The 27,664-nt window shown below is 43.1% G+C and overlaps 1 protein-coding gene across 1 annotated transcript in view; it reads left to right on the top strand.

Annotated features, from left to right (window-relative positions):
- lrp4 (low density lipoprotein receptor-related protein 4) overlaps nucleotides 1–21,886 on the top strand; it is a gene marked incomplete at its 5' end in the record, with an annotated part of 45,076 nt that extends 23,190 nt beyond the window's left edge. Inside the window, 24 exons of the mRNA XM_008305949.1 lie at nucleotides 1,956–2,132; nucleotides 4,701–4,826; nucleotides 5,672–5,880; nucleotides 6,811–6,892; nucleotides 7,011–7,116; nucleotides 7,203–7,404; nucleotides 7,587–7,776; nucleotides 9,334–9,465; nucleotides 10,527–10,667; nucleotides 10,756–10,842; nucleotides 10,923–11,094; nucleotides 11,249–11,411; nucleotides 11,994–12,219; nucleotides 12,504–12,807; nucleotides 13,113–13,331; nucleotides 13,499–13,633; nucleotides 14,055–14,163; nucleotides 14,515–14,659; nucleotides 15,866–15,979; nucleotides 16,124–16,235; nucleotides 16,665–16,726; nucleotides 18,201–18,288; nucleotides 18,398–18,539; nucleotides 20,626–21,886. Of these exons, the coding sequence (XP_008304171.1) occupies nucleotides 1,956–2,132; nucleotides 4,701–4,826; nucleotides 5,672–5,880; nucleotides 6,811–6,892; nucleotides 7,011–7,116; nucleotides 7,203–7,404; nucleotides 7,587–7,776; nucleotides 9,334–9,465; nucleotides 10,527–10,667; nucleotides 10,756–10,842; nucleotides 10,923–11,094; nucleotides 11,249–11,411; nucleotides 11,994–12,219; nucleotides 12,504–12,807; nucleotides 13,113–13,331; nucleotides 13,499–13,633; nucleotides 14,055–14,163; nucleotides 14,515–14,659; nucleotides 15,866–15,979; nucleotides 16,124–16,235; nucleotides 16,665–16,726; nucleotides 18,201–18,288; nucleotides 18,398–18,539; nucleotides 20,626–20,967 (3,785 nt within the window). The remainder of the gene's footprint in view (nucleotides 1–1,955; nucleotides 2,133–4,700; nucleotides 4,827–5,671; nucleotides 5,881–6,810; nucleotides 6,893–7,010; nucleotides 7,117–7,202; nucleotides 7,405–7,586; nucleotides 7,777–9,333; nucleotides 9,466–10,526; nucleotides 10,668–10,755; nucleotides 10,843–10,922; nucleotides 11,095–11,248; nucleotides 11,412–11,993; nucleotides 12,220–12,503; nucleotides 12,808–13,112; nucleotides 13,332–13,498; nucleotides 13,634–14,054; nucleotides 14,164–14,514; nucleotides 14,660–15,865; nucleotides 15,980–16,123; nucleotides 16,236–16,664; nucleotides 16,727–18,200; nucleotides 18,289–18,397; nucleotides 18,540–20,625) is intronic.
- Between the last annotated feature and the right edge of the window lie 5,778 nt (nucleotides 21,887–27,664).

The following is a 27,664-nucleotide window of genomic DNA, read 5'->3' as shown; positions in this document are numbered from 1 at the left end:
TCGACACAAGTCAAACATTTGGATAATGACAAAAGTAGTCGCAGCACTAGTTCCTCCTTATAGGCTGTGTTTTAAAGGCCCCGGAGCTTGTTTTTGCAATCAGCTTCCTAATGAAAGCAACAAGGTTTTACTTGTCAACACTGTTATCTGCCAAAGGTAGAGCAACTGATGACATGAAGGATTCTCGTATTAGGGCTTTTTCTGTGTTCTTTGTGGAGCCGTTTGGAGTGGATAGAAGTTCTGATAATGTTTTATTATGTTTTGCACATGTTCCACCCTCTGAATGCCAAAACCTGCCAGCTTTGAAAGGCGTGTTGTCTTCAAAAATTCACCAAAATTCCACCTTTTATTGGAGCCAGAAACTGTAAAAACAGAGAATGACATTGGGTTTTTAATGTCCAATAGTCCTTGAATAAATCATATATCATAAATTAGTTCTAAGCTGAAAATTGGGTTATGTCATACATGTCTTATTTAAAATTTTGCCAAAAATGAACCATTTACTCCAACTAGATTCTGTAAAAATCATAAAAATTCTGCGTTCTTGAGCCCAAATATGACTCAATTAATGACTCGGCTGCAGCCAACAGTCAAATTAAAACAACTTCAGCTGAACAGATAAGTGTAGACAAGTATAGAAACTAATTAAATCTGTAAGAAGTAAAAAAAAAAAATCGACAGTATGTAGAGTCACTGTTGTTTTGCTAGTGTTGGTAACAGATGGAAAAATGTTGGTTTCCTGGGGTTTTTTTTCTTCTATTTTTGTAAATTAATAAGAAATTCAACTTACACATTTTCTTTTTTTTAGAATTTAATTGTTACACTGTGCAAAAGGCATGCTTGGGTTCATATTTCCACAGAGGTGCAGGACTTTATATCGCAGTGACAAATGACACCACAGTGAGGAAAAAATGTGAAAATACCCAGAAACAGTTTGGCATTTAGAGGGTTAAAGGCCCTTTATTTTTGCAATTTATTCCCTAATAACAGCAATTATGTTAACAATATTATCTGACAAATGTACACTTGGATGATGAATGATTCCTGTAGCTGTGTTTTCTATGTGCTCTTGGCTCTTGTTATAGAAAGTGACATCAGCTCTGCTTTTCCAACTTGACCTGTAATTATTGCGTATTTAGTCACATGTCGAAGACAAATCTTGTACTTAAGACTGAAACCGAGTTTAAAGACGACCACATTAATAAAAAATCCCAAGTATTTACTGTTCTCTTGTTAAACCCGCAAACCATATTAAAGGTATTAAAGAGCATTTAGACCACCAACACATGTAAATCTGTCCCATTACTGGAAACCTAAGCTTTTAATGTTGTTTTTGGATTACACCAAACGCACACCTCGTCAGTAGCAGAGAGAGTCTGGGATATGTTCCTACCCGGATAAATATCTCCTGTTAAAATGCAGCAGAGAAAATACAGTTTTATTGTGCGCTTAGACAAGAACCGGGCCGGTGTCTGTCCAGTATCAGTCTGACCCGCTTTAAAGGGTGTTCTCGACGTCGCATTTAGATTCTGGACGGAAAAGTCACATTACGCATGGAAAACCGATGAAGCGCCTCTGGTTTTGGACGCTCCGACCACAACTAAACCAGCTACAGGCCGATGAGAGGCAGAGTAATTGAAAGCAGCTCTAAATGGGGACGATATGACATCAGCGAAGCCCACAGCGCTGTATGGGAGGATGTTTGGGGGAGCGTTGGTGGAAGAAGCCAAATGTAGCGTTTGTTCTTTCCGTTTTGTTTTGTGTGTGTGTGTGTGAGAAGATTTAAATGTCCACATGAAACGCGCTGACTTTTTATTCTTGCTCATTACGAAGGTGTCGAGATTCACGCCCGTGTTTGTTTGCTTTGATGATTAACTTCCCACGAGTGTAACAGCTCGGTCACTCTGTTAAACCGTCAGTTAGAGGCTGAACTCTTTGTCTTTGTCTCTCTTCAGGCCTTCCACACCCTTTCGCCATCACCGTGTTTGAGGACAGCCTGTACTGGACCGACTGGCACACCAAGAGCATCAACAGCGCCAACAAGTTCACCGGCAAGAACCAGGAGATCATCCGCAACAAGCTGCACTTCCCCATGGACATCCACACCCTGCACCCGCAGAGGCAGCCGGCAGGTCGGTACACGGCTGGCTCAGCCGCTAAACCCTGACAGTACAGTTGGCTGAATGAAATATCCCAACCCTTTTAACTCTGTTTTACCATTTTTCACTGTTAAATTAGTGGTTTTAGAATCAGTAACAGCTGTAAGATGATGGTGTCACACACCTCCAACCCACATTTTTTAAAATCAATCATTAACAGTTATGGAAGAAACAACTTTTGAAATCAGTTAATTATCTTGTGTTGTCCCTACATAGATCATATTCATGCTGCATAGTTTCACTGCCACTGCAAGGTCCCTGCCGGACAGTTTGAGAACCACAGAGTTCGATGAAGTCAAGGGCCAATTCATGCTTATTCATGTAAAGACAGATTCAGACTTTCAAATCAGACACAGGGTTCTCAGAAAAGCACACCTGGCTGCTGTGGACATTTCAGAAAGGCTGCGACTTTGTAGGTTTTAAAGCAGCGGTCCCCAACCACCGGGCCGCGGACCGGTACCGGGCCGTTGGTCATTTGGTACCGGGCCGCACATAAAGAAAAAAAAAACATTTTATAGATTTTTTTTTCCCCCAGCGTAGTCTGCAGAGTGTTTTATTTTGAAAAATGACTAACTCGTCTTCCCGTCGCATCCGTCTGCGCTTCTTTCTCACACTTGACTCTGTCACTTTTTATCCGTTAAACGAAGCCGTCAGTCTGTTGCCGAAATTAATAAAAAAACAAACATCTCCGCTTCTTTGGAAAGTGGGAGAGACTTGATACTGAGACGGATTTAGCAATTAATTTTATTCATTTATGAAACGTTTTAATAGAAAAAAAACAATTATTTTTTGTTATGTGCATGATGACCAGTCCGTAGAAAATTTTGTTACTTAAAACCGGTCCGTGGTGCAACAAAGGTTGGGGACCGCTGTTTTAAAGGATATAACAACAAGTCAAGTTGAGCTGTAACACCGTGTCAGTGTAATCACTTCTGACATGTGTAGAACGCAGTGATCTAAAATAGTACAGGATTCCTGGAGAAATTAGGGCTCCCTACTGGGTTTTTGGGCTCCGTCGAAGGAAAGCGTGTACAAATCAAAGCCCCCTCGAAGTCTGGCACCGACTACGTCAATTACAACTCCTTTAAAAATGAATTATAAAGGCGCGGATGACTGAGAATCCGCTCGCACAGTCTCAAAACAAGCATGTGTTTTAAGCACCATTTGTTTTCCTGGAACAAAAAAAAAAGCGAAGTTGGCGTGTTGTAGCGTGGAGTGCACGTGGAACTCTGCAGAGGGGTCTGTACGAACTCTTGTGGACTGGGGTGGATGACAAAATCACAACAAAAGTCACGCCTACTTGCAGAAGCAGAAAGCATGAGTTATCCTTAACGCCGCAGAAGCCTGTTTCTCCAGTGAACTCAGTGTACAGTGATTTATATCAAAGATCGTATCGTTGATGTTGGGTCACAAAGCAGTGACTTAAATTGGACCAATCAATTGCTTATAAGTGGATGAATTCAAAAACAAGGAGCAGCAAAAAAAAAAAAGTCTGTATTTATGTGACATTTTGCCTTTTTTATATGGAAATTGACATCAATTTTGGTGGTTTTTGGTTCATGATTTTTCTTTTTATTGCTAAAACATCACTGACAATAACCCTGAGTGCTGGAATCAAAGGCAGCCAGGCTTCTTTTTCAGTTCCCGAAGACGTGAAAGAACCAAAAAGAAGCCCAGCTGCCTCCTATTTAAGCACTCAGGATGAACCTGGATGACTAAGAATCTACACAGAAACACTGACGATAACATACTATTCAGTGTGTGTGGACAGAGCAGTGCGTGCTATACTGGACTCTACATAACGTCAGCATGATTGACCCATTTTTTAAAAAATATCAAAGTTTGCAGCTTGAAACATTCTGTGCAGCAGACAGGCGAATAAAACGCACAACAACAAAACATCAAACAGAACTTCAACATTAGAGGGTGAAAAATGAGCTGGTTGAGGACAAACGCAGCGAGCAGGAGCCTTCTTTAAGGTCTATCATTACACTCTGAGGTGAAAGCTTGTTTCTCATGGTGGCGAACCCCACAGACGATCGACTGATTTGCTGCTCTGGCGTTAGGGCCTGTGGTGAACCGGCCGGTCGAGGTGCTTTATCAGCGTGACAGCAAAGACTTGTGTTCTTTGCTAACAAACCGTGCTGAACCTGACCTGCAGCCAAGACTAAGTTTTCGTTATCACGCTGATAAAATACTCGTATGGTCCGACACGAAGACGAACTGCGAGCTGCCTCTGTGCTGGCAGAAGGAGGTCAGGCGCTCTTTGTTTTCGTTGAGGTGCAGCCTAAGCACAACTCTCTGTCCAGTAAAGAGGATGCAAGTGAAATCCAGATGTTGGCATTTCGAGGAACAGAAGACTAAACTCAGCAGATGTTGCATCATTGAAAAGAAACACTTTTTGGACAGTGTGCTTACTTGCTTTGTCGGGTTGGGCTGCACTGATTTGAACATGTTTTATACAACACAGTAGGAGAAACAGTCATATTTCCACACAAACCGTTCTACACTGAGTTGTTTGTGTCTCTGTGTGTCCACCAGGTGGCAAGAACCGCTGTGGAACCAACAACGGCGGCTGCAGCCACCTGTGTCTCCCCAGCAACAAGACGTACACCTGCGCCTGTCCCACCGGCTTCAAGAAGGTCGACCACTACAACTGTGCCAACGGTGAGCTCAGCAATACTGTCATATGTGCCATACTAGAGCGGGTGGTGTTTATATGTCCCACAATTATTGCATTTTTTAATATACATATATATTATTTAGGCTTTTTTAAATGTCATTTTCAGTGGTTACTACACCCACAATCATGTTTGTGTCCCTTTTTAGTCATTTTTAAGAACAAATTGCAGTCTTGTGATTATGAATAAAACATTTTTTGTAACTTTTAGACTAATCTTCTACTACATCTTTGGTCTTCTGACTCCTCTGACTGCAAGGTTTAAACAGTGCATGTTTAAGAAGCTAAATTGGAAAAGATAATCCTGTGCGCGCACAGTTAATCAGATCAGCCTGGCAGTCGAGGTGTTGGTTGTCAGAGGAAACTAAATTTCAGAGAGAAAAAAAAAAAAGGCTATGCGGAGGATTATACTCCTACATGTAGAGTGAGATCTCAATTAATGAAAATATAAAACAGGTTAAATTACATGTTGAGGCTCAGTGTAGCTGAGGAAGTGCGGAACTAAAATGAATTGTTTTGCATGATTTTTTAATGATTCATCAATTAATGAAACATTTTTTCACCACCCTGTGACAGTTGTGCTGCTCAGAATAGAATTATTTGACACTTACACACCCTGTAGTCATAAAAACATCAGAATTTCACTTTCATAGTTCTGTATATATTATGTTAAGGGAGGGTTTGTGATTTATGATATTAATAAGTCACTTTGGTTGGATTTCCCCTTTAAGGGCTGCTGGATGTCTTTGTGGTAGTGCTGTTTTGCTGTGTTCACTTTTGACCCCACTGTTAAACCTAGAAGACTGACAGAAGACCTTTGGTCTTTAATCAGGTCTTGACAAGTTCCTGCTTTTTGCCCGAAGGACGGACATCCGACGAATCAGCTTCGACACAGAGGACATGTCCGATGATGTCATCCCTCTGGCTGATGTGCGCAATGCCGTGGCTCTGGACTGGGACGCCAAAGACGGCTACATCTACTGGACGGACGTCACCACCGACTCCATCAACAGAGCTCTGTGGAACGGCAGCAAGCAGGAGGTCAGTCGCATCCACAGTCAGCCACAAAAACACACCATTTCTCATCTGTCCTACATTTATCAGGAGGAGAGCAGCAGCAGGAGACAGCAGCGTTTCAGTTTATGTAACACCGCCATCTGCTGGTGATGATGTGAAAGTGCAGCAGCAAGTCATTCTCTGTTTAGTTCAGCAGCTTTGTTATAACCACCTGAACTCCACGCTGTCTGGTTCTTTTTTTAACTCCTGTCACATTTTTCTTCTATTTGTTCTTCAGTGTAAAATCATGCACTGGTCAAGTTTCTTTGGTTGCTTGTTTTACAAAAAAATGTTTTAAAACCTGCAGGGACCATTTTTCTAACTGCCTACAGGTGTTGGCAGTGGAAGGATACAAGTTGAACAAACTTCAATTGAAATAATTATAGAATTGTTATTATATGACTTAATTTGGTTAATTTTTTTTAAATGAGATGGGCAAAATAAAGTGATTTTGATGAAATATCATGATTTAAAGTTTGACTTTGGTTTCCTTACATGTCGTTAAGTTAAACAATCTGACAATTCTTTCTGTTTTTACAGTTTCTGGCTCTGATAAATGGCGTAATTTGGGCGATTATTAAAAAATAGAAAAAGAGAAAAGGTGACGTGCATGTCAAGCTAGGTTTCTGGGTTCAGAGGGTGAAATTCAGTTAACTTGGTTTTCAAATTCACAAATTCAGGCTTTAACTTGTTTACCAAAAACGTCCCTGTAGGATTTAAAGGATGAAATCAGTGAGTCATCTCTCATTTTTCCACAAAACAGACGATTAACACACAAGTCAAAAACAGCAAAGCTGACACAACAGTTGTAAGAACAAATCTAGGTAGATGTAAGGACTGGAAGATTCAGGATGTAACACCAGGCTGCCACGAACTGTCAGAGTAAATTCACGTGTTTGTTGTCTTGTTTTCCAGGTGGTGGTGGACACCAGTCTGGAGAGTCCAGCAGGTCTGGCGATTGACTGGGTGACCAGCAAGCTGTACTGGACTGATGCTGGTAAACAGCCTCATTTCACATATTCTCTCATCAAATAGTATTTCTTAACCATTATGTGCAACACCTGCATGGCGGCGTTTGCTCTTGTATTTTTAATCAGTCTTGTTTTGTGTGTCAGGAACGGATCGCATTGAAGTGTCGAACGCCGACGGCAGCATGCGGACCGTCCTGATATGGGAGAACCTGGACCGGCCCCGGGACATTGTCATCGACCCGATCGGAGGGTGAGATGATCAAGAAGGTTTATAAGAAGTAAAATGTGAGTGTGGACACCGCTAGGAACTCTCGTTTGTTTATTCTCTCTCCGTAGTTTCATGTACTGGACCGACTGGGGCGCCAACCCGAAGATCGAGCGTGCAGGAATGGACGCGTCGAGTCGCATCGTCATCATCTCATCCAACCTGACGTGGCCCAACGGCCTCGCCATCGACTACGAGACCAAGCGGCTGTACTGGGCCGACGCTGGCATGAAGACTATTGAGTTTGGGAACTTTGACGGTTCTGATCGACAGGTGAAGAACGTTAATCAGTTTTTAAGCAGAATTTTTTGAGAAATCCTTTAAAAATAAATAGTATACATTCTGTATTTTGTTAGCAACAGTGTGATGAAGGGTTCATCTTTGGTTGAGATTTGCTCTCTAGTGAAGCCTGTCTATCGATCTCATGAGACCTCCACTGCTGTTTTTGCACACAGGTTTTGATCGGCACCCAGCTGCCTCACCCCTTCGGCCTGACGGTGCACAAGGACAAGTTGTACTGGACAGACTGGCAGTCGAAGAGCATCCAGAGCGCTGACAAGCTCACCGGTTTGGGTCGACACACGCTGGCCGAAAACCTGGAGAACCTCATGGACATCCACATGTTCCATCGACACCGAGAGACAGGTTGGTGTTCACCCACATGCCAGATCAAGAACAGTCAGTAGGTGTTTGTTTCTGTAGTGCAAAACATTGGAGCTGATGTCAATGGAACAACCTCAGATGATCAGTGTGTCAGAACTCTGTCCATTTTAATGGCTAGTGACTGGAATTTGCAGTCGATACGCTAATCGGCCTCCATGGTGCTGAGTTATGGAGCAGCCTGTCCTGCTAGCATTAGCTCAAACTGCTAAATTACAAAACACTATGGGGTTAGTCAGTCGGATTTGGTGGATCAAAAAGTTCCAGATTGTGCCTATAAAAATCAAAACCTGTACGTTGTTAGTCTCCTTGTGCAGCAATACACCACTCCCAGTGCTTCTGCAACACTCGGAACGCTCCCTACAAGTCCCTTTATGTAAAAATGTAAAGCACCATCTGCACTCAATCTCCTTAACTGTGTAAAAACAGCGACCCTTTAACTTTAATTTAATTTTTTGGAAGAGGAAGAAATCACATGGAGCCAAATCTGATGAGTGGGGACGGTTGATTGTGTGGGTGTGGCCAAAAAAACCTAATTGCTGCAATTAATAAGCGAGCATGCTCCTGCTGCTCCTCACCTGATGCACCTCGTCCCATTTTGGAACTTGTGGCTCCTCCACTGTAAAAACTGCTGCTTCTTCTGTCGGTGGTAGCTGTAGACTCACCTCTCGTCACCATTGATGATCCTCGACATGAAGAAGAAGCTTTATTGTTATTGTAGCAGCTAATATGGTCACAGTTCTAAGGGGGGAAAAAGTGAAAAGGTGATATCGATAATAAAATAGCAATAAAATAAATCCTCTATTAAAAGTGCAAAAGAGCATTTGTTAGAATGAGTCCGTAAACTGGGAGTGTCATGGTTCCTGCAGCAGTCTCTTCACAGCCTTGGGGAGAAAACTGTGTTTTAGTCTGTTGGTATGGGCTGTCATGACTTTGCCAGAGGGGATGGTGGTAAATATATATGTAATATATGTATATATGGTAAATAAAGGCTGAACCATGACACAGAATGCGACATTTTCTTCTCTGCTCCAGTTTGTGCCCCACTAGGAAATCGCTGTGGCCACAAACACACGAGGAACACAGGACTCACGATCGTTACTGCTCGCATGTGTTGGAATGGCTTGATGAACCCTCGTAAATAGAAAAAGCCCAAATGAAAAATATGCCTTTATTCTTCCACTTGTCGACCACATTTTGTTTGTTCTCTCAGACGAGTCCCTTAAGACAAAGGAAACAAAACCTCCTTTCTCCGTTCTGATCTGTGCTGCCTTTTCTCTGAGCTCAGATCCCATATCTGTGCTGACACTGGGGGGGTTACGGGGAAACTGAACTCAGATCATCGGGTAGGAAGGGCAGAGCCTCGGGGGGCAGCTACCGAGCTGAAACCTCACTGATCTCACCGTGCTCCCAGATGGGGTTTCAGTGTTTGTATCTGCAGCTTTGTGTGTTTTTGTTTGCCCTAATTTCTCCCATTCTTCGCTTCTAAGCCGACCTAGAAAGTGGCGGGTGAACCGAGTGTGTCTGTGTCTCTGTCTGTAGTGCGTAACCCGTGCGAGGTGAATAATGGAGGCTGCAGCCACCTCTGTCTCCTGGCGCCTGCTCCCAAAGCCTCCAGCTGCGCTTGTCCCACTGGGATCAACCTGCAGACGGACGGGAAGACCTGCACGCCTGGTAGGAAACAACCTCTGTTTACATTTCACAAACATGTGACCCAAAAATATAAATTTAGAGGGCATCCTGGACGAGTTTCTACAACATTTCACTGATGTTTCTTGAGGACGAACGTACAGAAATCAATTTAACCCTCTGAACCCTAAGAGATTTCTCGGCATTTATTGGATCCTGTCACATTTTTCCTCACTGTGGGCTCATTTTTCTCTGCAATGGAAAGTCCTGCACCTCTATGGAAAGAGCACAACTATGGCCAGAAGCAGAGGAAACTCAAAAATCTGTTTTATGCAGTATAAGACAATTATAATGCCATAAATCATTTTTAAAAATATCTTTGATATCTTGTTTTTTAAAATTAAAAATCCTGGAGTCAGCATATACAATATTTTTCGTAATATGGTGTAACCACCATTGGGAAAAAAGTGTTTTATATACTATAGAATATTTTACTACTTGTAAATTTAATCCTTTTCTACTGTGTGATCTGTGCAAAAGTCTCTGATTTTCTGTTACATGACTGTTGGTTGTATATGAGTCACGAACATGTTTGTTGTGCTGCAGGGTGCATAATTTTTAGTGTTTAATACAATCTGTTTACTGCAAACGTTTGATATTTTAAAGTGCACAATAAAGTGCTATTAGTGAAATATAGCGATGTTAGCTTAGCTTTGGTTGTTCTTCTATGTTACATTAAAAATCACACAAAAATATTTTAAGGATGGTTGAAAAGTTTAAAATCCACCCATTTAAAGTGTTTTTACAGTTTCTTGCTGTGATAAATTCTGTCGTTCTGGCAGGTTTTGAAACAATAACAAACCTGCTGGTGGGTTCAAAGGAAGCTCCTCAAGATATTTTCACATAATCTGTGTCAAAAATAAACTACTTACATAACAGACATACGGAACATTACGGAAGGAAAGACAAAAGTATATATATATATATATATTTTTGTAAGCCGGCAGATAAAAGGAACTTTTGATGCTATGAAGATAAAACACGTCAGCCTCTTTTCTGGCAGGAAGGTGCTGCGGTGTGCTGATGTTCGTTCTGTTTGTGTGCAGGGATGAGCAGCTTCCTGATCTTTGCACGGAGGACGGACATCAGGATGGTTTCTCTGGACATCCCTTACTTTGCTGATGTGGTTTTGGCCGTCAATAGCTCCATGAAAAACACCATCGCCATCGGGGTTGACCCCAAAGAAGGTTTGTGTGTCTTCTCTACGTTGTCGAGGGCTTGTTTCAAAAGAGGTAAAAGTGGAGTCCTTATGTGTGTCTGTGAAACCTCCTGCAGGAAAAGTCTACTGGTCCGACAGCACGCTGAAGAAAATCAGCAGATCGAACATCAACGGGTCAGCGCAGGAAGACATCATGTCCACAGGTGAGGAGGACCGCTGCCACGGGAACAGTCCTGTTTGGTTTGTCACAGCGTCCTGACTCCATCTTTGTTTCTCTCTCCAGGCTTGATGACCACTGACGGTCTGGCAGTGGACGCTGTTGGCAGGAAGATCTACTGGACAGACACGGGGACCAACCGCATCGAAGTCGCCAACCTGGACGGCTCCATGAGGAAAGTTCTCGTGTGGCAAAACCTGGACAGCCCTCGAGCCATCGCCCTCTACCACGAGATGGGGTGAGGACTGCGATGACGCTCACTTCAGCTGTGAACCTGAACTTGGGTGTTGGCTGTAATTCCAGAGTCGTGATAATCGCCATTGATGATTGTATGCTGTAACTCCTTATCCTCTATTCTACCCTCTGACCGCTGTGTCCTTTCTGTTCTCCAGTTACATGTACTGGACGGACTGGGGAGAACACGCCAAGCTGGAGCGCTCGGCGATGGACGGATCCGACCGTGTGGTGCTCATCAGTAACAACCTGGGCTGGCCCAATGGCCTGGCCATCGACATGGCCGGCTCACAGCTGCTGTGGGCCGACGCTCACACGGAGGTCAGTGGCGACTCATGACAGTCACATGACAGTTTTTACCTCACAGATCATATGTTATAAAAGAGTAGGAGCACTGGTTGCTGTTTTAGGGACTTGGAATAAGACAGACAAACAAGCGCTCTCACACACACACACACACCTACAGGCAAATTTAGATTCACTAATTGGCCTCAGCATGTTTTGGAGCTATGGGAGGAAGCTGTAGAACCCAGGGAGAACAAAGCTTCTTGGTTCCTCTGCAAGTCTAAAATGGCTTTTACTTTTTACAGAATCTGCCTATGACAAACAGCTTGAATTCATCTGACATGTAGAATAAAGTGATTTTGATTAAATCATTATGCTTTTCACATTAGATGTGGTTAGTTTTCCTGACAAGCCTGAAGGTCACACACGATAAGTTCAGTGTCTTTACAGTTTCTGACTCTGACAAGTGGTGTCATTTCAAAAAAATATATATCAAAACTTTTAAACCTACTTGTGGATTTTGGGCTTCAGAAGGTTATAACTGCTAACTGACTAAAATGCAAATGCATTAAGGTAAAAGATGTTGGTAACCGCCCTCTCCTCTCTGCTCCTCTGCAGCGCATCGAGGCGTCCGACCTGAACGGGCAGAACCGCCGCACCCTTGTGACTCCGGTCCAGCACCCGTACGGTTTAACCCTGCTGGGCTCCTACATCTACTGGACCGACTGGCAGAGCCGCAGCATCCAGCGAGCTGACAAGAACACCGGGGCCAACACCATCACAGTGAGAGCCAACCTGCCGGGCCTGATGGACATCCAGGCTGTGGACAGAGAGAGGCCACTGGGTGAGTCGGTTTTATTTCCCCCAGAAATCAACAGAAACGACCACAAAGTAAGACTGCAGGAAATTTAGTGGGTCTCTTGGAGTTTTTTGTGCATCTCAGATTCATTTGTTGTTTTGTTTGCTTTGGCATAGCTGCTGCTTATTATATTGTGCCTCGCTCACCTTGGGTTTGATGAGTAATTTTATGTTGCCCCAAAGAATCTGCTGTGAGGACAGATTCACTGTTGTGCAGCAAAGCGTCTCTGTGTCTCTTTGCACCAACCCTTCTGTCTGTGGCCTCCTCAGGTTTTAATAAATGCGGCAGGAGGAACGGGGGCTGCACCCACCTGTGCCTGCCTCGCCCCAACGGCACTTCCTGCGCCTGTCCCACGGGCATCCTGCTGAAGGGAGACAGCAGGTCGTGCGACGACTCCCCGGAGACGTACCTGCTGTTCTCCAACCGGGTCAGCGTTCGCAGGATCTCCCTGGACACCAACGACCACACCGACGTCCACGTACCGGTGCCCGAGCTGCACAACGTCATCTCGCTGGACTACGACAGCGTGGACGGAAAGATTTACTACACGGACGTCACGCTGGACGTTATCAGGTGCAAACACAAACTTTTGTTATCTACTGTCACCTAAACTATGGCGATTATGCTCAAATGAAAAAGGGTTACTTGAATTTTGTAGAGAAAGAAAAAATACTGATGCGGTGAGACTGAAAACACACTTGAATTTTTTTCAAAAAGTTTTAAAAAATAAAATATATCTTACAGTTCTGTGCACAATAGCAACATTTGCTAACATTAGGATAGAAGAGAATAAAAATGGTGTCACCTGAATGTGTTATTTGCTGCATTTAAGTGACCCTTTAGCATTTTAATATCTATCCTGTCCGTTTGTTCTTTAGGCGAGCGAACCTGGACGGCAGTGACATGGAGACGGTGATCAGCCAGGGCCTGAAGACCACAGATGGACTCGCCGTGGACTGGGTGGCCAGAAACATGTACTGGACCGACACCGGGCGCAACACCATAGAGGTGGCCCGTCTGGAGGGAACCAGTCGCAAAGTTCTGGTCAACAACAGTTTGGATGAGCCCCGAGCCATCGCAGTGTTCCCGAGCAAAGGGTGAGAGGACGGACTGAATGTTGAACCGCAAATTTAAAAACTGGGTTTTGACTCCTGAGCTGTTGACAGAAAGTAGTTTCATATTTTCTTTAATTGTTAAAAGATGCCTTAAAGACAGATGATAGAGCGGCAGAACAAAATAGAAACTGTCCTCTTCATCTCTGCAGGTTCCTCTTCTGGACCGACTGGGGCCACATTGCAAAGATCGAGAGATCTCACCTGGACGGCTCCGACCGAAAGGTTCTGATCAACACCGACCTGGGATGGCCCAACGGTCTCACACTGGACTACGACACACGAAGGTCAGAGGAAGAAGCAGCATTTTCAGACACACCTTGTTAACCTCTGACTTTAAATGTGCAAGGAAATAACACAGGAACTCGATTTTTGGAAAATATATCAGATTTAGAGCCTTTATTTCTCATTTAACTCCTAACATTACTTGGAAATTTTTATTTAAAAAGCATTTTTTTAAAGTGAAAATCCAACCTGCAAGTTGGTCTTTAAATGATGTAAATAAAGTTTTATTATCAAGTGATTTCTGTTTGCCAGCCACACGATGAACAAAGGTTTGTTTTTGTGTAACCACTGAACATAACTGTACTTATAAAACAACTGTAATAATAAAACAGCATGCAATAATGCTCCAGGACATCCAGGGGTTGGATAAACTGACTGCACTGTGACAGAAGTGCGTTAATGAACGTGTGATGCTTCCTGCAGGATCTTCTGGGTGGACGCCCACTTGGACCGCATCGAGAGCTCCGACCTGAACGGCAAACTGCGTCAGGTCCTCGTCAGCCCGGTGTCCCACCCGTTCGCCCTGACTCAGGTACCCTCCCCCCCCGACCCTCCTCACCCCGAGCTGTCAATCACTGGGCTGACCCCTCCTCCACTCACCTGCTCTCTTTCACTCATCGGCTCACCGTGTGGTTCTCACTGGTCGTCTCTCCGTCCTCCAGCTCATACTGAACCCATTCGACTTAACCATTTCTTCTACTTCCCTTCCACTCTGACCCTCATTTTTCTTCCTCCCCTCCCCCTCTCCCTTCCCCCTTTTCTTCCTCTCGGCCCCCTGCTCCTTGTCTGTGTTTTTCCTCTCCTCTCTTCTTCTTCTTCTCCCTCGTTTCCCCAGTTGAAGCCGGTGTCCTCCCCTCTAACTCCTTTCTCCCGACTCTCGCAGCAAGACCGCTGGATCTACTGGACGGACTGGCAGACTAAGTCCATCCAGCGGGTGGACAAGCACACGGGCCGCAACAAGGAAACTGTGCTGGCCAACGTGGAGGGCCTCATGGACATTATAGTGGTATCTCCTCACAGACAGACAGGTAAGGAGGCAGCTCCATCTGACATGGGAGACACTCAACACCTCACTGGGGTTAATTCTGGTTTCCCGTCCGCCAAAGAGTTGATTTTGGTTTACAAAGCACCGAAAAATGATCTGCTGCTTCATTATGAGCCATCCAGGCTTTTGAGGTCATCTATGACAGCTCTGCTATCTGGAACAAACTTCCTGCAGGTCTGCTGTAACTCTCAGTTCTTTAATGATAGGATACAGTAATCCTTTATTAATCCCACAGCATGGAAATTTGCATTGTTACAGCAGCAAATGGGATAAAGCAAACAATTAAAGAATATCAGAAGCAAAATTTAAAAAAAATTAACCAAAAATATACATAAATACTAATTCTGATTGCCCAAATTCTAACATTATTGCACATAAAAGTGGTATTGCACAGATTCTTTCATGAATATAAATACTGACAGAGAAGTGTTAATATTGCACACATTTTTATCTGCATCTTTATCTTCCAGATCAAGGCTGAAGACTTTTCTGTTTTCCTTTTATTGAACCAAATCTGAGTTTTTTTAAAATATCTTAAACTGCTTTAAACTATCTTAAACTTTTCTATATTCTTATAGTTTTTATTCTCTATTTAGCTGAAATTGAAATGCCATTTATATTTTATTTTCATCTTGATTCTTTTCATCTTTTATCTAAACCACTTTGTTGAGATTTTGCTCTGCAAATAAACCTGCCTCGATGCTGAAGCAGCACAGGCTGACGTGGAAGTATGAAATATTCTCAGTCCTCAGTAATTGGTCTGTCAATATGACCACCGGCACGGCTGGTTAGCCCCAGTTAAGTAACCTTTTCTCAGGCATGATTAAGGTTTATGCTGAGGGGTCCTGAAAAGAAATCTAATTCCATTCGCTTAAATGTCAATTAGCTAAGCATGATGGATTTGTTTGAGCACGTTAAATGTAATCTGATAAATGGAGAAATGATTTTGCGTGAGGTACCCTCTGGTAATTAGTTTGAATCGCATTTCAATTTGTATCAAATTGCATCGCGGTTCTGTTCAAGAAGGCCGAGACCTCCTTTTCTCCAGTGTCACAACTAGATGCCAGTTGAATTAAAATCTCATTGTTCTCATCTGATGAAATGAACCAAACTCTCCCCCTGATCTCAGATGAACCGCTCGGACTGTTTGGTGCCGGTTGTCAATGAGCCCTTTTCTCCTCTTTCTCAGGTACTAACCTCTGTGGGGTAAATAACGGTGGCTGCACTCACCTGTGCTTCGCTAAGACCAACAGTTTTGTGTGCGCCTGCCCCGATGAGCCGGATGGGCGACCCTGTTCAACAAGTGAGTGGCACTACTACCTGTGTAGATTGTGCTGACCTTTTCTTAGTAGGAATATCTTGGCCATAAATATCTCAGGTTTTAACAGAGTAGCAAAAAAAACCCACTTGAAGTATCTTCCCTTATGTTCCTGCTTGTGTTTATCAGTTTCAGGTTACATCCCAACTTCTCCTGCCAGAGGAACCAGCAGCACCCCCGTCCCCAACAAGATCCCCAAAGCTCCAACAGACACGCCGCACAGAGGACCCTCGCTGGTCAAGTACGTCCGTTTGTGCTTTTGGGTTAATTGTAATCCTACTAAGCATAACTGATCTTTAACATAACTGAGGGAGCAGACGTTGTTCTTCTGCCATGTATGTTGGCATCATATGTGAACAGTTTCTAATAGCAGCATGCCGTCCAGATTCACAGTTTTGAGGTTCTTCTGTTCTACTTTAGTAGCAATAATTGGTCTTTTCTGCACCTAAGCGGTTGGAGAATTTTCTCACCCCGTAGAGGAGCAGCATAAAACTCAAAGATGTTTTCAAACTGCCGTAAAACTACAGCAGCTCACAAAGTCTCCCCAAAGGCAAACAGTTGCATTCACCAAACCTATATAATGACTTAATTAATCCAATACAGCTAATGTTAAGTCTCCTGTGTCACAGTATTTATTTTCTAAATCTGGGTTTATTTCCTCCTCCCACAGCTGCACTGACAAGAACCTCAACGTGGAAGGCTGCTTGAACACCGTGGTTACGGCTCCTCACGGTCAGTACATGGAAACGTTTGCTCCTCATCAGTTGGTACACCACATGTAGACTTAAAGGAACTTTGGGAAACTCACATCTACCACTTTACTGACTGTAAAACAAGAAGAACAATGCATTCATTTCATCTACTTGCCGAGTACAGAGATAGGTTGTAGATGTTTGTAGCTGAGCTCGGCTAACTGATGGGAAATAAGGGCAAACTGTTACCCTAGCTCTGTGAGAATGTGAAGTACGACTTTCAGCATCTCATTGACACACAGCGAAGAGCTGTGATTTGAGGCATTGGGTTTTATGTAAAGTTGGTGAAGGTTTTTGTCTAAGGAGCGTCAGGACAGTTGTTTGGAGGCTTCCAGTTAAGCCTTAATAACATGCTGGAGCTACAGTAATGATCTGTTTTCTAACAGCCAGCAGGGGGCGACTCCTCTGGTTGCACAAATGAATCAGATTGTATAGAAGTCTGTGAGATCATGAATCAACTTCTAGCTGGATCTGTTACCTCAGTAAACATTTTCCTCAGAGGTTTATGGTCTCAATCACTAGTTCAAGACTTTTTTTAAAACAGCACGGTGTTCATTTTGTAAATTATGGTCCCATTTAAAGAAAATCAACACAGAATGATAAAGCAGGGGATACTTTAGGGCAGCTAACTTGTGACTGACAGGTCGCTACCACACTACCGGGCATAGAGTCCACTAGTTCTAAGATCTACGCCTCGTTTGTTGCCAAAAACCAAGAAGATGATGATGGCCACATGCCAAACTCAAAGCTTCAAAATCGTCATGTACAAAACAATGGCTGACGGTGGGACATTTCCAGACATCTTTTATACACAGTCTGTAGTTTCCAACTTGTAAATGTCACACAAATCAACCTACAAGCTGTTATGACAGAAACAGTTTTTGAAGCTCTGATGTGTCTGAGTTGGCATGAAAAATGATAAAATGTCTTAAAAAGCAAAGGTGATTAAATGGTGTATTAAATATACTATTAAACTTTATTAATGTAGGACTTTTAAAAAACAGGGTTAAGTGTCTTACAATAAGACAAACTGAGGAAACATAAACGGGCAACATGTTAAAGTAAATCAAACCAACAATGAAATCAATCAGAAACTATATTATTGTGCTATTTTGACTAAATCCACGTTGTTTTGATCCTCACAGGACCAACACTAGAGTCATACAACTCTCAGTCAAAGTTTGAGGGCGTTTATAATTTAGGTTAAAGTTGCATTAGAAGTAAAATGAGACCTTTGAGAGCTTTTAGGTTGTAAATATGACAATACTTCACAACACTACCTTCTACCACACACTGACCTCCTAAGTGAGGCGAATCACCTTCAGAACTGAACTGAGATGAAACTGAAATCGAGGAGGAGTACCAGCGACAGTATTTTCTAAACGTTTTTTAAAGCAGAGCTCCAGGATTTTTCTGTGGACACATTCGTCTTTAACATGTTCTGTCTGACGTAGGCGAAGGACTTCATATCAGCTATGTGATCGGTGGAGTTCTGACCATCCTGGCCATCCTGATCCTCATTGCTGCTTTGATTATTTACAGGTCAGTATCCTGGTTGACCCCTAACTGGGTAGAACCACCTACATTTCATACACAGTGACTAGTTCAGGTAATAAAAAGTCATGTGCTGTTATTTTCCTGTTTTCGACAGACATAAGAAGTCAAAGTTTGCCGACCCTGGAGTGAGCAATCTGACCTACAGTAACCCCTCATACCGGACGTCCACGCAAGAGGTGAAGATCGAGACGTCGCAGAAGCCTCCCATATACAACCAGCTTCGATATAAGAAAGAGGTAACAATCCGTGTGGACGCTGAAGAAACCACACGTTTCTTTTGCTTAATATTTGAATGGATTTAAGGTGAATCCATGATATTTTCATAGGATGATCACAGACTGTGTCGTGGGTAACCACAGAGACAAACTGTTTGTCTCCGCTCAGACTGATTGTGCTGAAATATCGCGAGTAGGTCACAGAGACCGGCACTCATCTTCTCTTCCACCTCTCTTCCTTCACCGCAGCTCTCTCATCCCTACAACTCCCTCTCTCCCTTTATCTTTTGACCCACTTGTTCCGTGGAGAGGTAGTTACACAGCATGGAGGAGTCACGTCCTCTCTAACAGAGAGTTGCCTTTTTTTTGGGTTTCCCTTCATTTCTGCCGTCTTTCACCGCATGCAACCCGCTTTTCCAAAATGAATAACATCCTCCTTTGGTGCAGTTTGAGAACTCTGTGATCAGCAGCATGTCCATGTTTGTGCTACTCATCAGGTTTGTTTGTGAAAATGACATTTCGAGAGACGAGGAATCTAAACAAATGGACAGATTTGGTTCAAGGTGCTACATGTAGCAGCAGTAATCAGAATTATTTAATTCTCCAATCAGCAGCGAAACCTTAAAATTACCATAAACAACCAAGACAGCGGTGTGAACAGTTGGTCGCCTCTAAGTCACCACTCCAAAGTAAATGATAACACTTCCTAACCCTCTGAGCGTCTGTTGCTTCTGTCACATTTATACTCACTTTTGTGCAGAAATTATGACGCCATAAATCATAAAACTAAAGTAATTATAAGTTGAATTTCTTTGGTTACTTATTTTATAATGAAAACACCTGGAATCAACACATCCAACATTTCTCTTGTGCCCACAAAAACAGGGTGACTCTACACACTACACTATAGCTATTTTACTGCTTATATACCTCTTTTTCTTACCGTTCTCCCATCTGCTCTGTGGATGCACAGCCTGCAGTTCAGCTCAGTTTAACTGAAAAGTCCAAGAATTTTTATCACATGACTCTTCTTTTCTGGAAAAGTCACGCATGGCTTTCCAGTTGCAGTGAGGAAAGCAGAATTTTTAGATTTTTGCAGATTGTGGTTAGATCAAATGGTTTATTAATACCATTATTTTTTTTTTAATAAGACCTATGTGGAGTCTGTAGTGCCTTCAATTAAATAACACGATTGTAGGTTTTCCGACTGAACGGCACATCAAAGATAAGTAGTTCAAGGAATGTAGGATAGCTTTAAGATAAGATTTTGTTTCAGTTTTTACAGCATCTGGCTCTGATGTGTGCTCTAATTTTAGTAATTTAACATTTCTTTAAAGACATCGTGCCTTTAATACGTTTTTCACTTCAGAGAGTTAAACTCGACACTAAATTTCCCAGAAACTCTCGTAGTTCCTGCTGCAACTAACATGTTGTTTTTTGCCTAAAGAGACAAGTTAAGGATGTCCAAATTTAGTTTAACTCAACATTATGACCTGTGTATGTAAAGCTCAGCCCAGTTCCCGTTCTTACTCACTACGGATGTCTTTTGAAATACTTCAAACTGTGTGACTGGCCTGTTATAGAACAGAATAAGCAGCCGTTGCTCTTTTTTGGCCTGGAAAAACAACACGGTCTCCCTGTTCTTAGGCCATTAAGCATCCTGTGGATTTTACCCTCAATTACACCGGCTGCTGTTTTTGTTTATGGTAATTATATACCTGTAGCACCTTAATCTTAAAATGAAAAACTAACTGCAGACGAAAGCGCAGCGTTATTAGAAACGAGCCGACTGGGGCATGGCTTGTGTTTGAAGGTGACATTTTTGTTTGGGAGTGTTGTGAAGTTGGTTGCTGATTAATCCACAGGGGAAGTCCACCTTTAAGAGCTTTTTAAAGTTTTGTTTTTTGCAGCTGATGTTGGCAGCGATAAATGTAATTATTCTTGAAAAAAGAGGATAGGGAAGGAAAGAAACAGGCATGTAATAAGGAAATAAGGGAGAGCTGGGTCACAGCTTAGCAGCTTATTGAAAGTGGCTCCCAACGAATGAGGGTGGATGTTCCCTTTAAGCTGCGTCACTCTGATAAACTAACTGCGTCTCTGTGTCCAGGGGGGAGTGGACGGGGGCTACACCAAGGAGAAGATCCGCATTGTGGAGGGCGTGTGTCTCCTGTCCAACGACGAGCTTTACTGGGACGACCTAAAACAGATCAAGCCGTCCCGAGGCGGCCTGCACACCTGCATGCGTACGGACACCGTGTCCCTGCAGGCCAGCAGCGCCTCGCTAGACGACGGCGAGACGGAGCAGCTCCTGCAGGAGGAGGCGTCCGAGTGCTCCTCCATAACCACCCTGACCCCCTCGGCCATCACCCCGCAGCGCCACGCCCAGCACAGCCTGCCCGACACCGGCTGGGCCTCCATACGCAAACCCTCCACCGAGAGCGAAGTGTGAGGACGGCCCGCTGCCCCTCTGTGCTTTATGTCAACCATCATTACCTAATCCACACCTGTATTTAGAGCTGGTACAAACACACAAAGATGAATAGGTACAGTAACATATGTAAACTAACGGTGCATATGAACCTGGTTAGACACAACTAAGCTCCCACAAAACACAACTTCTATCTCTGAAACTGGGGCTCCGTCCTACTTGCGCACACATGCAGTACAGTCCTCCAACAGCACCATCAATGCTACTGCCTTTAGGCAAAGTGATAAACTAAGGAGCATGCTGGAATAAGAAAGCAAAGGACTCTGGGGAGAGAGTGAACAGAGAGACACAAGCGTTATCCGGAGCCTTTTTTAAAGGATGCAGACTCTGAATGCGACAGACGCTTCTCTGTGTACGACTCCACCTTTATTTTTTGTGAACTTTTCTTTTTTTTTTTTTTTTGGACGAAGCTAAAACGACATACTCCCTGGATGATGTAACCATGACGCTCTCTCTCTCTCTCTAATGCCACTCATGTCTTTATGAACTCTATTTATGAACAATTTTTTTTACTTGTCGAGTGGGTTTGCTGACTTTTCAGCGTATGATGATGAGAGTGTTCCGGTTTTGTGCAGCAGGACCAGGTTATATCCAAGAGTTGTATTTATGACAGTGCCAAAGGGTGGGGCTTCACAGAGTCTCCATGCTTCTTTCTCCATTTACACGTCAACAGAGATTTATCTTGAGTCTGGGATGTTTGTTTCATTTGACTTCACTGATTTGCGCTCGGCAGTGGGAGACCTCATTTACTTCTGACTTCTTATTTCTACAGCCTCCAGCAGATCAAACAAGAAATTACTGTAACAGGAACTCTCAGTTGGTTGCAGAAGTCCGTTCGCTCTCTGCAAAAGTAACCTGAAAGGAGCCTTTTGTTGTTGTTGTTTTTTTTTTTTTTTTNGCGCATGTAGCAGAGAATTCATCACAGCTGATCAGACGGTGGTGCTGAGTCAATGGTAAGCTGCTAATTAGTTTGTTGAACACATTGCTTGAACATAAATACACAGCTACGGTGCCATTTTTCCTCTTTGATACAACTTAATATAAGATATATGTACACAATGTATTTATCACAATTTGTTACTCCCTGAAATCAGCCGCTAAAATCCAGCATCAGTCAGGCTCTACAAATTCTGCTTTTACTCACTGACGTACCAGTAGATTTCCACAAAGTACAGTGAGCATCAGATTTGATCTGAAGTCGTATTTAGTACCTGCCAAAACCTGTGTTCTCTACATGCATGTCAGAAAATATATTGTCAATCAGCTGTAGTACCTTGTTGTTCCACCAGGTGGAGCCTCTTACTGTGTAGCGACCTGAGGAGGCGGTTACTCAGATTACAGGCAAATGTTGGCAGACAGGGAGCATTGTGGGAGTTTAGCTAGCAACTGGCCATCATGACAAAGACGTACGTGCTGCTTAATGACCTCCAGCCTGAGCTCAGCCTCGTGGAATATGTGACAGAGCTGCCTGTGCGATCCATATGATGTGTCTGCTGACTGAAACAGCAGCAACTTTTAGTTTGTTTTATTAATTACTGGTTGATAATGCAGCCGATTTTCAATAGGACAGTGAACAAAGACTGAGGATGGGCCTTAGGGTCATGCTTAATAAAACTGATACCAATTAAAAGATGCCTTGATCGGCTCTCATCTCCATCGTTGAGATCCTCAACGATGAGACAAACATGGTTGCTTAGCAGTGACTGTAAAGCTGAGAGGCTTTTAGGGGGATTTTAATTTAAAATCTGTGTTTTGATGGTGAAGAATCCCATTCACAGTGGTTACAAAGCGAGAATCCTGAATATTTGGAGAAACTGTACAGCGTGAGGACAGGTGTCAGCTGATGGAGAGGCTTCCAGGGGATTGTTGTTTTCTTTTTTTGTCCTGATAAAGTGAAAAGAGTGTGGCAGCACATCAGTGATGATCAAGAGTGTGAAAGGAGAGAGAGAGGGTGAGAGAGAGAGGGGAAATGTTTGATGAGTGTGTGCGCACCATCAGCCCTGTGAGCTCTCCTTAATGATGTGTGCTCTCAGGATAAAAGGCTGTAATTGGCCCTGTCCTTCCTCCACAGCCTCTGTTTGCTCAGACAACACACAGGACAAATGGGACGTGTGTGTGTGTGTGTTACATTGTGAGTCGCTGTGCCCAGGAATGTTAACGAGCATTTATCTCCCTGCACCTATAGCTCTCTGGTGTGTGTGTGTGTGTGTGGTGTGTGTGTGTGTGTGTGGTGTGTGTGGTAGTGGCTGGATGTGTGCCAGCTCCTCTGTCACTGGAGCTGGACAGCAGACAGGTGTCACGGATAACGCCGCTATCCAGCCTGCACACCTGTGCACCTCGAGGTGGGGGACGGGAAGAGGAGCCGCCGTGTCGGCTTGTGTGTGGGCGGGTGTGTGTGTGTGTGTGTGTGTCAGGGGGTTTCTTTGTATGAATGTGATCTTAGAGTACATCTGCCTGAGGACAAACGTACGCTCACATTCACAATGCTGCCGGACGGACGACACGCTGGACATCCAGTTTCTCCGTTTGGAAGCGTGATGGTATACCTGCAAAACAGTGCCCCCTTGTGGACAGAAACTCAGCTTCACAGGTATTTTTAGGCACAGTTAGATGTGTACGAGGCATCCTCTGCAGAACAGTAATGCACTCAATATCTAAGCTGAGATATCTCACTCTCAGTGCTCGTAGTTTCACCTGAGTACAGTGACTGAGGCAAACTTTATGGGATTTTCTTTTGCATGAGCACAGCTCCTGTGTTTGGCTTTTTTTTGTCACTCGGTGCTGCCAGAGCAACAATCTTAGTCACCAGAATCAGAAAGATTCAGTCTCTGGGTGTCACGAATGTCCTAATTACCGCCACTGTGTTTTCTTCCCCTAGAAGTTGTCAAGTCAGAAATTTAAAATATTCACTTGAAGGGCACAAACCTCAACTTGAATTATTTTCCACGTAAAGAATAGAGTTTAGGAACCAGAGGTCTGAGCCGACACAACAGTGAACATGTTTTATTTTAAAGGGAGAAACAATTCATTCATCTTGCACCTAGTAGCCGAGGTTTTTTCAAAGTCTACAATCTGATGCATGTAAATGTGTTAAACTGAAGTAAATATTTGCAATAATAGGCCCAGAATTCTGCAGGTAAACAATGCAGTTTTGCAGTTTGCCATCTTGTTGGTTTCCACCTGACTGGTTTGCGTTGTGAATTTAGCTTGTTGACTGACTGCAATGGGAGACGAGAGCCTGGTTTCTTTGAGAGGGCTCTGGCTAGCGTTAGCGGGTTTCTCAAAACCAGGATAAGGGTTAATACAGGTTTTGGAAGTTGTAATGTTTACATGTGCAAATACAAAAACAGGATACCTGATCATACCCAAGATACTCAAGTCCATTTTAACACAGTCTAAAGCAAGTATGGACCGTTTTTATCCAAATTTTGAACGTACTTTTTTACATTTAATATTCTTTAGGTGCGCCTTTAAATCTCTTTTTTACAGTGTAGGCTATCCCACTGTGCAGCGTCACAGACTACATATACCAAAAACTGATGCTAGCACGACGACGTCATGTTGAGATTCACAAAGCAAAAAGTGAGCAACTGAAGTTTTTATGCACTGCAGTCCGTCACGCTGTAATCCGAGCGGCGTTCTGTCCAGCTGGAGGCGGTGTTGACCTACGGCACAACAGCGACTGTGACAGATTCGGCGAAGGTGCGAGAGGACAGGGAGGTGCGGCATGTAGGCTAAAGGGGACATAACTGTGAAGGCTTGGTGGGACGTTTGAAGCCCTGTCAGCCTGCAGCTGCTCCTCCAGCTGTCCCGGAAGAAAGGGGCAGGACGGGTGGTGCTGCTGAGGGATGACAAGGAAGAAGGTGACCGTATCAAAACCAGGCGCCAGCTCCAAGGAGGGCGTACTGTTGTCTCCGTCTTGTTGGGATAAGATCAGAAAACACACACATCCAGCCGGCATCGCTTCACACACACCTGGAGCTGTTTGAGGAGGAGGTGCTGGTTGATTTTATTTTCTTCTCAACTTTCTTTACTGAGAAGAACTTTACTGTTAAACTTTTTGAGGAAATGAACCCCTAATGACTGTGTATCCATTCATGGCATTTACTGCCTCGTAGCACACGGCATCAGAAGCTGTCCAGCATCAAAAGCCAGCACTGCTCAGATTATTACTGCTCTGTACTTAATCGGAATCATAATTTAATGATTTTTTTGATCCAAAGAGACAGAACAGGATGGAACAAACTTGCTGCCCAGATTGTGTTTCCCACGTCCTCCAAAACTGAAACCAAAATATCAAGGCAGTAATGTGTTTGAGCAGATGACAAACTTTCTTGTGACCAGGATTTGTAGTAGGTGGGACGTTCTCCAGTGAACAAACTATCAAATGGTGACATATTTTTGCGATTTCTTCATTCTTGATGCCAATATTCCTTTAACAAGATACAATCAGCCTCCAATTTGTAGTAAAGACTTGAGAAAACTTTATCAGGAAGCAAAATAAAATACGTTCTCTACTCACAAAGGTGCATTAAGCCATTCTCTAAATCTTCCTGAAGCACCAGAGGTGGATTGAACAAACAAGCTTGTTGGACACAAGACGTTAGAAAATGTCTTAAAATGATGAAACGTTTTCTCTCACTGGGTTTATTCTGGAGCCACACACACAATTACTCTGATCCTCGTGGCTCATTATCATTCTGGTCTCCCTCCAGTTTTAGCCATTTACCACTTGACATTTATGCTGCGCTGTAAAACACTGTCATTAAACGAGCAGCGCTGTTTTTAAAAGCCGCACACCAGCGTGCTCGCCGCACCGCCGCGCACCAGCGCAGCAGCAGAAATCACTTTTTCCATCCGTTCGGCGCTCCCGTCCAACTGGCTGCACAGCTACTCCGCGGGAGGAAAAGAGAACTTTAAATTGGACCAGAGTGGAGGAGTCTCCCTGAGCAGATGTTCCCACTGGAGACAAATCTGCAGGGATTCCCTGTTCGCACATGTTAGTGTTTAAGGACAGGGCTCCATTGATTTGGACTGCCAACACTGTTACTGACGGTTTTCGACACAAGTCAAACATTTGGATAATGACAAAAGTAGTCGCAGCACTAGTTCCTCTTATAGTCTGTGTTTTAAAGGCCCCGGAGCTTGTTTTTGTAATCAGCTTCCTAATGAAAGCAACGAGGTTTTACTTGTCAACACTGTTATCTGCCAAAGGTAGAGCAACTGATGACATGAAGGATTCTCGTATTAGGGCTTTTTCTGTGTTCTTTGTGGAGCCGTTTGGAGTGGATAGAAGTTCTGATAATGTTTTATTATGTTTTGCACATGTTCCACCCTCTGAATGCCAAAACCTGCCAGCTTTGAAAGGCGTGTTGTCTTTAAAAATTCACCAAAATTCCATCTTTTATTGGAGCCAGAAACTGTAAAAACGGAGAATGACATTGGGTTTTTGATGTCCAATAGTCCTTGAATAAATCATATATCATAAATTTGTTCTAAGCTGAAAATTGCGTTATTTCACATGTCTTATTTAAAATTTTGCCAAAAATGAACCATTTACTCCAACCATTCTGTAAAAATCATAAAAATTCTTCAGCCCAAAAATGACTCAATTAATGACTCGGCTGCAGCCAACAGTCAAATTAAAACAACTTCAGCTGAACAGATAAGTGTAGACAAGTATAGAAACTAATTAAATCTGTAAGAAGTAAAAAAAAAAAATCGACAGTATGTAGAGTCACTGTTGTTTTGCTAGTGTTGGTAACAGATGGAAAAATGTTGGTTTCCTGGGGTTTTTTTTCTTCTATTTTTGTAAATTAATAAGAAATTCAACTTACACATTTTCTTTTTTTTAGAATTTAATTGTTACACTGTGCAAAAGGCATGCTTGGGTTCATATTTCCACAGAGGTGCAGGACTTTATATCGCAGTGACAAATGACACCACAGTGAGGAAAAAATGTGAAAATACCCAGAAACAGTTTGGCATTTAGAGGGTTAAAGGCCCTTTATTTTTGCAATTTATTCCCTAATAACAGCAATTATGTTAACAATATTATCTGACAAATGTACACTTGGATGATGAATGATTCCTGTAGCTGTGTTTTCTATGTGCTCTTGGCTCTTGTTATAGAAAGTGACATCAGCTCTGCTTTTCCAACTTGACCTGTAATTATTGCGTATTTAGTCACATGTCGAAGACAAATCTTGTACTTAAGACTGAAACCGAGTTTAAAGACGACCACATTAATAAAAAATCCCAAGTATTTACTGTTCTCTTGTTAAACCCGCAAACCATATTAAAGGTATTAAAGAGCATTTAGACCACCAACACATGTAAATCTGTCCCATTACTGGAAACCTAAGCTTTTAATGTTGTTTTTGGATTACACCAAACGCACACCTCGTCAGTAGCAGAGAGAGTCTGGGATATGTTCCTACCCGGATAAATATCTCCTGTTAAAATGCAGCAGAGAAAATACAGTTTTATTGTGCGCTTAGACAAGAACCGGGCCGGTGTCTGTCCAGTATCAGTCTGACCCGCTTTAAAGGGTGTTCTCGACGTCGCATTTAGATTCTGGACGGAAAAGTCACATTACGCATGGAAAACCGATGAAGCGCCTCTGGTTTTGGACGCTCCGACCACAACTAAACCAGCT

Source organism: Stegastes partitus, unplaced genomic scaffold (assembly GCF_000690725.1).
Source record: "Stegastes partitus isolate 25-593 unplaced genomic scaffold, Stegastes_partitus-1.0.2 Scaffold2719, whole genome shotgun sequence".
Classification (NCBI taxonomy): Eukaryota; Metazoa; Chordata; class Actinopteri; family Pomacentridae; genus Stegastes; species Stegastes partitus.
The sequence above is the reverse complement of the archived record's forward strand: the minus strand, read 5'-3'. Positions and strand labels throughout refer to the sequence as shown.